This window comes from Myotis yumanensis, unplaced genomic scaffold (genome assembly GCF_028538775.1).
Source record: "Myotis yumanensis isolate MYYU_CA2020_CCGP unplaced genomic scaffold, mMyoYum1.0.hap1 SCAF_9, whole genome shotgun sequence".
Taxonomy (NCBI): Eukaryota; Metazoa; Chordata; class Mammalia; order Chiroptera; family Vespertilionidae; genus Myotis; species Myotis yumanensis.
This window is the reverse complement of record NW_027223760.1, coordinates 33,234,501-33,250,690: the sequence shown is the minus strand read 5'-3', so window position 1 is coordinate 33,250,690 and position 16,190 is coordinate 33,234,501. Positions and strand designations below refer to the sequence as shown.

Here is a 16,190-nt window from a genome sequence, read left to right as displayed (position 1 = left end):
CGCGGCGGCGGGAGCCGGCCGCGGGCCGCGGGCGAGGGGAGTTCCGCACCCGCCCCTGCGCCCGCCCCTCTCGCCCGCGGCTCCTCCTCGCTTCGCCATGGTGGAGCGGGGCGACGCGGCGCCGCTGCTGCGCTGGGCCGAGGGCCCCGCCGTCTCCCCGCCGCAGGCCCCGGAGCTGCAGGCTGGAGGCCGGGGCTGGGGCGGGGGCGGCCGGGGGCCCGCGGAGCCTCCGAGGAGGCGGGAGCCCGAGGAGCTGGGCGCCTCCGAGGTGCTGCTGCAGCCCGGGCGCCTGGAGCTGGGCGACGTGGAGGAGGACCAAGTGGTGGCCGTGTTCGTGGTCACCTTCGATCCCCGCTCGGGTGAGAGCCTCTCCGAGACCCGGGGCGGGAGGGGGTCGCCCCCCAACCGGGCCTGGGGGGCGGCGGGGGAGGGGCTCGCTGCGCGCGCACCCGCACCTACACACCTGCACCCCCACCCCGCCGCGGGCTCCGGCGGAGGGAGCAGGACGTCCCCGGCAGGATGTCCCCTGGAGTTGGGGCGCGGGACGCGGGACGCGGGGCTTTGTTCCGGGCGCCCTCCGACCCCCTCTCCTTCCGTCAGGCTGCCGCTCAGCAGTTCGCAGCCCGCGCGCCCATCCTCACTGTCGTGTTTGTGCTGCTCCCATAGAGGGTCCTGTTTGTGGCTTTTGTTTTCTTTCCTTGCTTGGCTAAAAGGGTTTTTTTTCCCCTTTAAGAGCTGGACCGCCGCCCCTCCTCCCCCCCCAGGGTAACTCCTGAAACCAGTGTCCTATGCTCCCCACCTGGCCCAGACGGTAACTTTGCAAGCAGCCAACTTTACTTTCTCTGACCTTATTATTTTGCGGAATTAACGCCGGCGGCATTAAGGGATAGGATTGAGGGACTGAGCTGGAGTACGAGGAAAGAAAAGGGAAGCCTACTTAGGGAGGCTCTTGCTGGGTTGTTTGGCGATTGAGGGGTGATGGCACATAACCTTCAGCCGGCCACCCAGTCAGGAGGTGTACACTGTGGTGGTGGGAGACTTCCCGGGGTCAGAGGGAGTGAAGAGCCTCTCAGCTGGTCCTGGCCGCCAGGGGCCTCTCCCTGAGAGAGCTGCTTTGTGGTCATTATGGGAGGCAGGAGAGCTGAGTGATTCTATGGTTTAAGAAAACCCAGGTGTGTCTTTGTGTCCACAACTCCAGTGGAGTTACTGGAATGTGGAGTGCCTGTTAGTGAAGGATATACATAACGCTTCTTCCTGGAATTCCCCTCCCGGTCCTCCAACAATGAACAGGGATCCCATTATGAAGAATTTTATGGGTGCCATGCAGTAGGAGAGTGAGGTGGGGGTGCAGACAGGCAGGAGAGAGGTCCTGGCAGGATGCTATAACTTTGGTCAGGGATTATCAAGCAGCAAGACACAGGAAGTGACAGTGCTTGGGAGGAGACCACGCCATTCTGACTGTTCCTTGGACCCATCCCAATGGCTTTCAAACTTTTTTTGACTGTGACCCACCCTATGAAATGAATTTTACATCACAACCAGTACACTCACATGGATACATATGTAACTCAGACAAAAGTTTCATGAAATAGTACCAATCCCTTCTATATGTAGTGCACACAGGTATTTTCTATTCCATTTGTTAAAAAAAAAAAAAGTTTTTAAATGCTATTCACATATGGTTAGGCCTCCCAGAGACCAGTAGTTTGAAAAACTGCTCTTTTTTGACCAAAGTAACCCTTACTAGTTAGACAAAACAGATACTTTGTAACTAATATATTCATTATGCCCTACCCCATCACCTGCAAGTAAATATAGCAGGGCCTCAAGTAGCATTGTTTCATTCAACTAGTTTGGTTATAACGTTGATGGGGTGGGGAGGGGGATCAATTCCTGGCTAGGGCCACCATCTGTGGAGTTTTCACATTCTCCCTATCTCTTCGTGGGTTTTCTCCAGGGACTCCAGCCCCACCCCCACTCCCACCCCCACCCCGGAGAGGTGCACATGAAGTGAAGGGCATTGCTAAATGGTCCCAGTCTGAGTGTGTGGATGTTAGTGTGTCCTGCCATGGAAGGGCATCCTGTCCATGGTGGATTCTCACCTGTGCCCTGAGCTGCCGGGAGAGGGTCCTGCCACCTGCTATCCTTAACTGGACGCTTTGTTTGTGTTAATTTTCCTTAAATGCATGTATAGCTAACATTTATTTCAACGTTTAATATTTAAAGTATTTTGGGTCTTTAATTAGAACTTTGGTGATGTTTTTGTTACGAGAAATATGGCATAGGAGTTTAATTCTTTTTTATACCTTTTTTACCCTTTGGTAAAATTGATTTCGTTATATGTCATTTTGCTTTAAAGTCACAGTTTCCAAAACCCTAGAGACAGTGTTAAGTGAGGCCTTACTGTTGATGGGAGCGTGAGATTCATTCTGTGAAGTGTTAGGGTAATAGAAGAAATGGAACATTAACAGTGATTCAGCAGTGGTAGCTCTGATGGCAGAGTTTAGGGAGGGGAAGGAGAAAAGAAAATCCTGTATTAACCACAGATGGAGTTGATTAAATTGAAAAGCAGAGCTGGCACCCTCCCTGCCTTGCCAGTCACAGCTGGTGAGCATGGTTTTGTGGGTTTGTGTGATATAGACACAGGTGTGTATGTGTAATGGTTTTCAGATTAAGGTTAGTGTGGGAAGAAGGCATTGTAAATGCCACCTGGACACTTACTTTAAGTAGGCAGGCATTTTACTACAATGGTGTTTCATTTGATTCTAATCACCGCTCTTACTTGGTGATCATTTATACCCAGTTTATACATGAGAGTATAATTCTTCTGGATACAGAAGAGAGTAATTCCTTTATACATTTAGATACAAGGTTTGGAAAGCTGGGTTGAGCATCTGTAGGAAAAATCTGAGAAGAGGGTAGAGACATAAAAAGATGTTCTTTTCATGGGACTCATGGTTGAAAATGATAGTTGTTGGATCTATAAATGGAGTGAGGACTTAGGAGCTTGTGCGCACACGCACACCCGGGCCTTCGCACACTCCGTCTTTATCTGGAGCAGGGAGGCCCTAGGATGGCGGTGCTGGCCATCTGGGCTACAAAGCTGCTATTGAAACTGGGCCCCGATGCTAACGATGCAAGCTGATGGGAGAGGTCGGCAGCCAGAATATTGCTTTTTCATGTGTTCAACCCACTATTTAGAGCCTTGATTTAAAGTATTTTGCTCTTTGGGTTTCTAGTAAAATGTTCTTTTCTCTGCTTAATTAAGGGAAAAGATATTGCCACATTTGGAAATCATGCCTCTGTCTGTCTATGGAGGTGACATAGCTGTCTCACCATGAGACTGAGGACTTGTGTGTGCGCCTGAGGCAGATAAAGCTTCGGATCTACAAAGCATGACGCCTGTGAATCTGTTTCTTTATAAGATTCACTTTGAATGGCTACATTTTCCCCAGAGTTATTTTGTGGGTGTGTGTGTGGGGAAATTTCTGTGCTGTGTCTGTGTGTGCATTGGGGCAATGTTGAGGCGAGGATGGCTGAGGCAAAGAGAACCCATTGAGGTTTTTAAAATATTTCTATTCCCTTCGTTCTCCTGATTAGGGATGAATTACTACTACCTGTTCTTCCCTCAGTCTCTACCAGTGCCTAAATTACATCTAAACACCTATTTAATTTAGTGCATCTGAATGTTCCTATGTTTATGTCAAATGAATGCTCCTATGTTTATGTCAAATGAGTGTACAGAGATCACTCACACTAATTGTAGTCTGCATGTGCTTTCTGTGTAGTCAATGACATATGAACATTTTTCTTTTAAACAGTGGAGATGGTGGAGGTGCACTGGGGTTAGGGCTAGGTGTGGTGTCTGGGACATGACTTGGATACTGCCCAGGTCATCTGACTTGTGCAAACAATAAATGGCTCCAGCCATGGGTGGGAAAGTGACAAAGAGGAATGGGAATGGAAAATTTGGAGCATAACTTTGAGATGCAAAGAGCAGTCCTGAGAATGACAGGCTGAAAGAGGCCAGGAGAAGGCCAGTTCTGAGAGCCAACAGGAAAGTCTCTTAGGATGATCAACTCTGTTGTGTCCTTTCTCTGAAGTTTCCATCTGATGCCAATGATACAATTGTGGTTAATTTCACTAGTCCTGCAGTGTGGAGTCTTTCCCAGGTGACTCACCTGCTGTGGTTTTCAGGGAGAAGTCAGTTTGTGGCCATCTGCTGTGAATTCCTCTTCTTCTCTTGAAAGTCTATGGAGGGTAAAGTAGGAGTGGGAATTCTAATGCCCACTGGGTATTGAGTGCCCACCGTGTGTCAGGAACTAATCTTTCCAACAATCTTCTAGACTGTAATGATGAGAAAAACTGATGAACAGAGCCTACGTCATCTTACCTCATGGGGTGGAGAGGGACAGAGCCCAGAGGCGATCCAGCCCAGCCTGTCTCCAGTGCCTGACCTCCTTCCCCACACCGCACCGCCCAGGGTAAAACGATACCTGAGAAATGGAAGGGTTTTTCCATGTCAACTGAATGCACTGGAATTCAGGCCTGGATGGCATGTGGCTGACTCAAAACCGTCAGGATGAGTTTCTCTCTGCCCCAAGTTTCTTTATACTGCCTCTTTGTTCATTTGTTTTGGAAATCTCCTCATTCTAGGTGACTTTAAGACTACATATTTAAAACTAGTTAAGAACAAAAATGAAATGATATGGGCTACTTACTTTTCTGGTGTTGGATTGTGAACCAAATAATCGTTTGAGGTCTCTTCCATGTGGAGTTGGGGCCATGGATTCTTGCCTTTGTTCATGAGGCAGGATTCCTCTGTTTCCCCTTTGGAATTAGGGCACATACACTAGTATATGCTGATGGGAAGAAGCTGTGGAAAGAGTGAAAATCAAGGCATACGTATGTTGGAGAGGGGAAACCTGGGTACAGGGAGCTGTAACTAGACCTTCCACTGAGGCAGCCACTGCTTATGACACGAAGACAGCAACAGGAAGTTCTTGATTGGGAAACACCCAACAACAAAAGAGAAGGAGGAAGGAAAGTCAGGTATTTCCCATTAGAAAGAGATCATTTTGGTTCAAGATCATTGCCTTTTCTACTTTAAATATACTGTATGAGATGAACTTTCTAACAGGCGGCAGCAACTAATGTCTATTCTCCCTAAAGAAATGGTGGTTGATGGAATCCAAATATGCCTGGGTGTGGTCATTAGGCAGCCCTGTATGTGGATAGGTCAGAATGTATCTGACCTAGCGTAGGAGCTTGTGACACATCAGCCCTGGGAGGCCCTCACGCAGAGCTGCCAGGCTGACCTTGGAGTGGCAGGTACGTCTGCAGCCAGGACCAGCAATGCCCCCTGGGTAATTGAGCTGCCAACCCAATAAGCTGTTAGTCCACGTTCCTTTAAACAGGGCTTATTTGCTTTTGCAGGAGCATGAGTTATGTTCCACCAATATTTGCTGAATGACTGGCTGATTGTACACAATGCAGATTGTCATTTTACAAGGGGACAGCCTCATGCGGTCATGTGGACCCCTCCTCAGAAGTCTCTTTGCAGCAAGAGGCTAGGCAGGACCTGTAGATACCTGCCATAGGCCCAGAAAAGGGTGAATGGGGAGATGGAAGGAGAGAGAATTAAGGGGAAAAGGCACTGCCAACCATGATGCATCTCTCTTTGATTGACTACCCCTGAGTGAGCCCTTCTGTTGAATCCGTCCAGGCCCCAGGTTCCTGGCTGAGCTCCTAAAGTGCGGTGAGCATGTTTGCAAAACCAAAGGGCTTGGCGTGTGTAGACAGCCTGGGAGAGGGAGTGTTCAGGTTTTCTAGCAGTAAGTGGCTTGCCGCAAGGATACCTATGTTTGAAAAATCACTCTCCTTTAAGCTCTACAAGTTCCTTATACAAACTGGTTTCCAATATCTGAGAATAGTGGAATATTTCTGTTAAAGGATGACCTTTAGTCATGATGCCTCTTCATCCCCTTGTTTATAACACATCACCTCAATTGTTTTTTACTTTTGCAAAGGCCCTTGTGCTTGCCTTATGTTTTTACACATCTCTATTATTTCAATTATGTTCTCCAATTTGTATGTTGAAATATTTTAAGTCCCAGAGAATCTGGAAGAATAGTACAGTGAAAACCTATATATCTTTCATGAGAGTCCTCACTTGTTGGCATTTTACCTTATTTGCTTTATCCTTATGCAGTCAGTTCTGCTGTAATGTGAAATATGCATTCACAAGAATCACTGTACTGTGCAAATCATGCAGTAAAAGTCACAGGTTTACGAGAAAAATGGGGTCAGGGGCACAACACTCAAAAACCGCCAGTGACCCATTAAAATATGATAGGAACCTAATGAAAATGGTAGGACAGTTTTACATATGGTCAGTAGTTTCATTCACACATACTCAAAATATGGCACTTTACCTTAGGAGGGACCTGAGATTTGCATATGAAGGTGAGTGTTGTAGGGATTGAGCTTGTGAGTTATTGTGAAATAGTGGATGAAGAGCTATGTGAAATTTGATGGAAGTAGTAACGCTGGAGGTGATTGCCATGGCTCATCACACACACAGTGACCTGAGGCAACAGGCAGGTGTTTGAGATTTGTATGGGGGCGTGCATTTTGCGTACTCCTATGTATCGCAGTTCAGCTGCGTGTAGTTTTCTGCATTCACGTTGTGAACCTTGTGGTTGAAATCACACATAACCAAACATAAAATCCCCTGTGATCTAATTGTTCCTTAATGTATCAATTGCTGTGGAGCAAATCTGGCCAGCGTTATAGCAGAACTGACTATGTATAGATAAGCTTTTAAAATTATTTTGCTGAACTTTTGAAAGTAAGTTGCAGACATCATAACATTTCATTTCTAAATTCTTCAGTATAAATTTTCTATGAATAAGGCATAACCACAATGTCACTACTGCCCAGGCTTAATTAACCTAAGTTAATTTATTAATTTTTTAAAAAATTATTTTTTAGAACAGTTTCACGTTTATAAAAAACTGAGCAGAGAATGCAGAGTTTCTATATACCACTAGAGGCCCAGCCCACAAAATTGTGCACGGGTAGGGTCCCTAGGCCTAGCCTGTGATCAGGGCCATCTTCGGCCCGCTCACCAGTCCCCAGTCCCACCCCACTGCCACTGCCCACCCTGGTTCCCCATTGGCCATCTGGCGATCTATCGAAGCCTGCGAACTGGGTGGGGAGGGGGTGGAACCAAGAGGTCAGCCATTCTGCCCACTCGCCAATACCAGTCCCGCCCCACTGCCGCCACCTACCCTGGTTCCCCATGGTTCCGGCAATCAAAGCCTGCAGGCTGGGGGGATGGACCGAGAGGTGGTCAATGCACCTCATAGCAACTGGTCAATCAGTCGTTCTGGTCGTTACGCCATTATGGTCACTGGCCTTTTATTATATAGGATTGTTTCCCCTAATATTGACATTTTGCATTAATGTGGTATATTTGTTACAGTTGGTGAACTAATATTGATATCTTATTAACTAAAGTCTGTAGTTTACATTAGGGTTCACTCTTGGTGTTGTACTTACTATGGGTTTTGAAACATGTATAATGTTATGTATCCACCATAACAGTATCATGCAGGATAGCTTTACTGTCTAAAAATCCCCTGTGTTCCAACCACTCATGTTTTCTTTCCCCTGATCTTTTTACTATCTCTATAGTATTTTTCTTTTCCAGAATGTCATAAAGTTAGAATCTATATAATCTCTATATATAAAACCCTAAAATGCAAATAGACTGAATGGCAGAACAACCAAACAACCAGTTGATATGACGTGTGCTGACCACCAGGGGGCGTGCATGTAACAGGGTGGGTGTCGGCCATGGCAGGATGGTGGAGCAGGTGAGCAGGGGCCAGACCAAGGCAGGGCGCCAGTCGCTGTCATCAAGGCAAGCCTCTGGTGGTGACTGAAAATTCTCTGCTCCCATGTGCCATGGTCCTGCCCAGTGCTCGCATCTGCTGCTGGCGCCAGTCCCACTTGGCCCACTACCGGCGCCAGAGCTGCCACTTGCACCCGCCTCCAGTGCCTGGTGCTGGTCCCAATCACTCGGTGCCGACAGCAGCTGCAAGCAGTGGCTGCCGGCCCTGATCACCCCTGAGGGCTTCTCCACCTCCCCCCACTCCTGAGGGGCAATTGGGGCAGCAGCCACCACTCGCACCCACTGACGGCACCAGCCCCACTCACACCCGCTGCTGGTGCCAACCCCAATCGCTCTGCGTCGTCAGCGGGTGCGAGTGGGCTGGCTCCATCAGTGCGTGGGAGCTGCGGCAGTGGGAGCGGGGCTGCCAGCAGATGGAGGGCTGGGGGCCATGGTGGAAGGGGCCAGGCAGGGGTGCAGAAGATGGGCCGAGACCCGCCCCTGTGCCCACCGCAGCCTTGCGGCCCACAGGTCCTTTCAAGGTGCACGAATTTGTGCACTGGGCCTCTAGTCTATAAAATAAAAGCCTAAGCAACCATTACGGCAGAATGATCAAAACGACTGGTTGCCATGATGCGCACTGACTGCTAGGGGGAAGATGCTCAAAGCACTAGTGGTTAGTGTGCTGTGGGAGCGCTGCTCATCCAGAAGCCAGGCTCACGGCTGGCGAGCACAGTGGTGGTAGCAGGAGCCTCTCCCACCTCCGTGGCAGCGCTAAGGAGCAGCGAGCGAAGTGGTAAGGAATAGTGAGCAGGCAGGCGGTAAGGAGTGGACTGTGAGAGAGATGTCTGACTGCCGGTTTAGGCCCACTCATGGGGAGCGGGCCTAAGCCAGCAGGCGGGCATCCCCTGAGGGGTCCCAGACTGTGAGAGAGCGCAGGCCGAGCTGAGGGAACCCCCCACCTTCAGTGCATGAATTTAGTGTACCAGGCCTCTAGTCATATAATATTTGATTATTTTCAGACTGGCTTCTTTTACTTAACAATATACATTTAAAGTTCTTTCCTGTCTTTTCATGGCTTGATAGCTAATTTATTTTTATTGCTGAATAGTATTTTATTGTACAGACAGTCCACAGTCTATTCACCTGTTGAAGGACATCTTAGTTGCTTACAGTTTGGGGCAATTATAAATAAAACTGCTGTAAACATTCATGTGCAGGCTTTTGGGTAGACATTAGTTTTCCACTCATTGGTTAAATGCAAAGGGGCACACTTGCTGGATCATATGTAAGAGTATGTTTAATTTTATAAGAAACTGCAAAACTGTCTTCCCAAGTGGCTGTACCATTTTGTACTCCCACCAGCAATGACTGAGAGTACCTGTTGCTCCACATCCTCACCAGCATTTAGAATTCTCTATGTTTCAGATTTCGGCCATTCTGATAGGTATGTAGTAGTGTCTTGGTGTTTGAATTTGCATTTCCCTGATGACATATGATGTTGAGCATGTCTACATATGCTCATTTGCCATCCATATATCATCTTTGGTGAGATATCTGTTCACATCTTTTGCCCATCTAAAAAATTGGGTTGTTTTCTTAACGTTGGGTTTTAAGATTCCTTTGTGTATTTTGTATATAAGCCTTCATCAGATATGTTTTTGCAAATATTTTCTCCCAGGCTTTGGTATGTTTTTTGTTTTCCTAACAGTGTCTTTCATAGATCAGAAGTTTTTAATTTTAATGAAGTACAACTTGCCAATTTTTTTCTTCAGAGATCATGCTTATGGTGTTATATCTAAAAACTCATTGCTAAACACAAAGTCACTAGATTTTCTCCTATATTACTTTATAGAAGTTTTATAATTTTATATCTTACATATAGATATACTATTCATATTGAGTTAATTTTTGTGAAGGGTGCAAAGTCTCTTGTCTACATTCATGCTTTTGCATGCAGATGTCCGGTTTTCAGCACCGTTTGTTGAAAAGACTCTTTTCTTCATTGTATTGCCTTTGCTCCTTTGGCAAAGATCAGTTAACTATTGTTGTGGCTCTACTTCTGGGTTCTTCTGTTCCATTGATCTGTTTGCCTAATCTTTCACCAATACCACATTCCTTTTTTTTTTTTGATACATAGATTTTTATATCTAACAATTTAAAAATACACATTTTTCTCAACTATACATGGAACATTTTATAAAAATTGATATGAACAAGTCATAGAGAACACATCAAAAATTTAAAAAATATTGTTAGGAATTATCTTTGACTACCACACAATGAAATTATAAGTTAATGTAAATAGATAAATTGTTAAAATTCCCCATGTATTTTGAAAATGTAAAACCACACTGCTCAATAATTAATGCAAATTTAAAATACCTAGAACTGAATGATATGAAAACATTACATAGCAATATTTGAGGAATAAAGCAAAAGCAGACTTTGAAGAACATTTATATTTTAAATAGATACATGAGATAAGAAGTTAGAGAATGAAGAGAATAAACTACAGGGGAGAAATACATTTAAAAAAGAATAGATTTTCATGTACAGAGTAAAGACTGCTGGGATTTTTTAAAATTACCATTTACATTCAATACTATTTTGTACCGTTGCAGGAGTACAGCTTAGTAGACACTCATATACCCTACAAAGTGCTCCCCCTGTTATCCCAAGCACTCACCTGGTACCATACATATACAGTTGGCACAATATCATTGTTCCTTATGCTGTACTTTACATCCCCATGACTATTTTGTGACTGTTTGTACTTCTTAATCCCTTCACCCTTTTCACCCAGTCCCCCAGCCTTACTCCCCTGTGGCAACCATTACTCTGTTCTCTGTATCTATGAGTCTGCTTCAGTTTTGTTTGTTTTTTCTCTTCTTTAGATCCCACATCTATATATATAAAAGCCTAAGTGACCGAATGAATGACCAGTCGACTGGTCACTATGATGCACACTGACCACCAGGGGGCAGACGCTCAATGCAGGAGCTGCCCCCTCATGGTCAGTGTGCTCCCACAGAGGGGGCACTGCTCAGCTCACCGACGGGAGCACCGCTCTGCCAGACACCGGGCTCATGGCTGGTGAGCGCAGCTTCAGCCTGCAGGGATCAGGCCAAAACCAGCAGTCTGACACCCCCGAAGGGGTCCCAGATTGCAAGAGGGCATAGGCCAGGCTGAGGGACCCCACCGGTGCACGAATCTGTGCACCAAGCCTCTAGTATAAGTAAAATCATATGGTATTTCTTTCTCCGTGTGACTTATTTCACTTAGCATAATATCCTCTAGTTCCATCCATGTTGTTGCAAATGATAAGATTTTATTACCAAGTAATATTCCATATTGTAAATATAGCATCACTTTTTTATCCACTTGTCTATTGATGAGCACCTGGGTTGTTTCCATATCTTGTTATTATAAATAACACTGCAATACACATAGGGGTGCATATATTCTTTCAAATTATTGTTTTGGGTTTCTTTGTATAAATACCCAAAAGTGGGATCACTGGGTCATAGAGCAGCTCCATTTTTAATTTTTTGAGGAAACTCCATACTGTTTTCTATAGTGGCTACACCAGTCTACATTCCCACCAACAGTGCACGAGGGTCCCCTTTTCACCACATCCTCGCCAACATTTGTTATTTGTTGATTTATTGATGATAGCCATTCTGACAGGTGTGAGGTGATATCTCATTGTAGTTTTCTGTGTTTTTTTTAATCCTCGCCCAAGGATATGTTTATTGAGGAAGGGGGAGAGTAGGAAAGAGGGAGGGAGGGAAAGAAGCATTCATGTGAGAGACATCAATCTGTTGCCTCCCAACTGGGGATTGAACTCACAACCCAGATATGTGCCATGACCTGGAATTGAACCCATAACCTTTTTGGTATATGGGACGATGTTCCAACCAGCAGAGCCACGGGCTGGGGCTCTTATTGTGGTTTTAATTTGCATCTCTGAGAGAGACATTGAGCGTCTTTTCATATGTCTATTGGCCATCTGTATGTTCTCTTTGGAGAAGTGTCTATTCAGGTCCCCTGCCCATTTTTTAATTGGATTGTTTGGGGGTTTTTTTGGTGTTGATTTGAGTTCTTTGTAAATTTTGGATATTAACCCCTTCTCAGGTGTATCATTGGCAAATATCTTCTCCCATTCAGTGGGTTGTCTTTTCTTGATGGTTTCCTTTGCTGTGCCAAAGCTTTCATTTGGAGTAGTTCCCTTTCCATTTTTCCTTTTGTTTCCCTTGTATACCGCACTGTCTTGATTACCATGGTTTTATAGTAAGTCTTAGAATTGGATAGTATCAGTCCTCTGACTGTTTTTCTTAAGCATAATGTTGGCTATTTTGGACCTTTTGCCTTTTCATATAAACTTTAGAATTAATTTGTCAATATCCACAAAATAACTTGCTGAGGTTTTGATGGGAATTGCCTTGAGTCTATAGCATAAGCAAATGTGAAATTTCCTCTGCTAAAATTCTTCCTAATATATCAGCTGTGTTACCCAAAGTCAGCATTATATCAGAACTTACTATATACAGATATACCTTTTCTCCCCCTGAGCTTTTTGAAAGTTAATGGTGATTTTTCACTTCTAAGTACTTGTATATAAGCCACCTAAGAAGGACATTCACCTATATAACCACTATTATTGACCCTAGGGCAGTGGTCGGCAAACTGCGGCCCCTTGATGGTGGCTCTTCCACAAAATACCACGTGCGGGTGCGCACGTACAGTGCGATTGAAACTTTGTGGCCACACTCAAGGGGCCAAAGAGCTGCATGTGGCTCATGAGCCGCAGTTTGCCGACCACTGCCCTAGGGTAATTAACATTAATTCATCAAAAAACATTCCTGTCCTCAATAAAGCTGAGGTTTTTTGTGTATTTTTTTCTATTTTTATTTTGCTTTTGATTCCTGTCCTGTACTAATCACTGAGCTGTTGGGATGTGAAGATAAATAAGCAAAGTGCCTGCCTTTAATCAATGCAGTCTCCTGCCCTGGCTGGTGTGGCTCAGTTGGTTGAGTGTCATCCCATGCACCAAAAGGTCATGGGTTCGATTCCCGGTCAGGGCACATACCCAGGTTGCTGGTTTGATCCTGTTTCTCGCTCCCTCTCCCTCTCTCTCTCAAATTAATAAAAACATTTTTTTTTAAAGTTCAGACTCCTGCCCTGGCTGGTTTGGTTCAGTGGATAGAGCATTAGCCTGTGGACTGAAGGGTCCCGGGTTTGATTCCAGTCAAGGGCACATGCCCGGGTTGCAGGCTTGATCCCCAATGGGGGCATGCAGGAGGCAGCCGATCAATGATTCTTTCTTATCATTGATATTTCTAGTCTCTCTCTCTCCCCCCCCCCATCCCTTCCTCTCTGAAACCAATAAAAATATATTTTTTAAAAAAATAAAAAATAAAAGTTCAGACTCCTGGGGAGACAGACATCTAAGACAGAGGTGATAGGCTGGGATGAGGGCCGCAGTAGCTCTATCTACCTCCCTTCACTCCAGGAGGGTGTCAGCAGGAATACTCTCCCTGCGGATAAGGAACTATTCCGAGTGCTGCTCGGGAGCCTGCGCTCTGTTCCCTGGTTCCTCAGCCTGACGTGCCTTTCTGCCCAGCCCTGACGGGCTTGCGTCTGTCTAGATGTGAACAGGATGTCATTAGTCTATCTGATTCTTTCCGTTTCTGTACGAGGAGGCAAGGCCAACCACAGAGGAACAAGGAGGGAGGCTTTGAGAACCAGGCTGAGGATGGTTGCTTACTTCCACAGGTCAGCTGCATCAGATAAAACATGGGTTCAGCCATGAATACCACACCCAAATTAAGAGTGGTTGGATCAAGATCGCAGGTGGCTGGCCCAGGGCGGGAATGCTGGCTCAGACCCAATGAGGTCATCCAGGGACCTAGACTCACAGTGGCTCTTGCTCCATCATCCCCCCCATGACAAGTAGGCAGACGCTGTCACCCTCATGGTTCAGAATAGCTTGAACCCACCTCTACATGCCCAGCAGCAGGATAGAGGAAGGGGCATCATTCTCCTGCCCATTAAGCCACATTTTGTAAACTACACACCTCACTTCTGTCTACATTTCATTGGTTGAGTAAATGAGATGGCTAGAATTTACGTAGACAGCCATACGTATATGCAAGAAGGGACTGAGAAACGTAGTTATCATTTGGAAGGCCATGTGCCAAGCTAAACATAGAAGGGTCTGTTTCCTAGGAAAAAGGAAGAATGGATGCCAAGGCCTACTTGCTGCCCCTTATCTACTAGCATGTCTATAAAATGTCCCTTAGATGCCCCTTAAAAATAGGTTTATTGGCCAAATAATTGTGGAAACGTTAAACACTGTATTCATTTCATAGAAATTCACAGTGCAGAGTAACATATAAAGGCTCTGAGAAGTTCTGCAATAATGTGTCCTGTCCATCTTTATATAACTTGTTTGGCTCAAATCCCTTTTTAAAAACTTGTTTTATTTTTTGCAGAAGCCCTGTCAACCTAAGCTTTGGGAAACACTACTTGGGGAACTATTGACGTTTTCTAGTTTGCAGCGATGCGAGCATTTTTACAGCACTTCTTCTCGTGATGTAGTCAACAGAAATGTGTGTTTCTTGTGTCAGTCAAAGGTTAATCCAAGAGAGAACCACTGGGAGATACATACAGGGATTTATTTCAGGAATGTGGTGTTGCACAGTGTGGGAGCTGGTTAGATACTGTGTACGGCTGTAGTCTTTGTGTGTGATCATGGAGCTCAGAGTGTACTAGTGAGCAGTTTTGGAAGAAGGCGGTAACATTGGGGAGAAAGAGAACAATGTGGAATTGATGAGGATGGATGGGAACCTGGGTCAGCCCGTCACTAGGTGAGTGTCCTGGTGAAGCTAACGCCCAGCATTATGTAACTAAACACACTCCTGGCTCGTGAGTCAGAGAACTGGTAGAGGATCCGAGGAGGTGGATCCAGGGAAGGGTGGCCTCAGCAGGCCTGGCTGCACCCCACACTGGGAGCTGCCTGGTGCTCCTGCACCACCTTCTGTTGTGAATACAACACAGCTGCTGCTTTACTTCCACCTTCCCATGTGGACCCGAAACACACAGGGAAAGGAGTTCTGAGCAATGGAGTTCGGTCTCCAATTGTATCCACCAGACAGTCTACAGCAGTGATATTTGTAATAGCATTAAATTGAAAATGAGCTAAATGTATATCAACAGTTAAATAGATAAACAGTGTTATATGCATAGGATGGAAGTACTTGCTCCATGCACCGATGTGAATGAATCTTGCAAAAAAAATACTGAGCAAAAGAGAACACACACAATGATCACATTTATACAAATTTCAAAAACTAATGCATCGTGTTGGAAGTCAGGAGAGGGTTGGTGACTTGGAGGGGGCTTGAGAGGCTTCTGACTTGCAGATCTGTTAGATCTGTTCTGCATCTTGGTCTTGGCGCTGGTTACAGGTGTATGCACGTTGGGAAAATCCGTTGACCTGTATAGTTATGAGAGCACTTTGTATAGTATTTTTCTGTACCTACACAGTACAGAATGTAGGTAAGTTAAAGTTTTAACAAGTTACTGAGTTTGTTTCTTGTGGTGCTAGCTGTGCTGAGGCCTGCACTCAGCCTTGTTCTTTGAATGACTTTGCTTCTTTTAACTGTGTTTCCCCTTCCCCACAGGAAACATGGTAGAATGGTGTTTACCTCAAGATATTGATCTTGAAGGCGTTGAGTTCAAGTCTATGGCCAGTGGGTCCCATAAAATCCAGTCTGATTTCATGTAAGTACTTCTGAATGTAAGTCGTCTTCATTTTCTCTCCACCTTGTACTTCGCCAGAGCATAAGGGGGTCTTCAGGAGGCGTGTATAAATGCCCTGAAAAAATATATATAGTTTTGCATTTATATTATTTTTCTAGCAAGAAGGTCCTTACATTTCATTAGGGTTTCAATGGGTTTCATGACCCAAAGAAGTTAAGAGCTTCTGTAGTTTTTTTCTAAAAAACTATTGGCCCTCACTTGAGGTTTTGCTTTAATGAAAACATGGAGTTTTGGTTTAGTTTTAGTTAACTCAAGATATTTATGTGCTAAAGCTTGAAATTCCAGCCTTAAGTCAGGCCAGGTTATTGTCCTGTGTAATTAAGGTTCTTGGGAGAAGGAGCAAAGGGAAAGAACATAGCGTAATGAAGTAGCTTTAATCTTCCCCTTGGGCTGAACCCATGACTGATGCAGTGTGAGAAAGAGGAAAGAAATGTAGCCGCTCTGGTCACAGGCTCTGTTAGATCAG

The 16,190-nt window shown here is 45.3% G+C and overlaps 1 protein-coding gene across 1 annotated transcript in view; it reads left to right on the top strand.

Annotated features, from left to right (window-relative positions):
* The first annotated feature begins 97 nt into the window (after positions 1–97).
* Positions 98–16,190, top strand: part of DENND11 (DENN domain containing 11) — a 33,578-nt gene continuing 17,485 nt past the window's right edge. Inside the window, exons 1-2 of the mRNA XM_070424046.1 lie at positions 98–359; positions 15,586–15,685. Coding sequence (XP_070280147.1) covers positions 98–359; positions 15,586–15,685 — 362 coding nt within the window. The remainder of the gene's footprint in view (positions 360–15,585; positions 15,686–16,190) is intronic.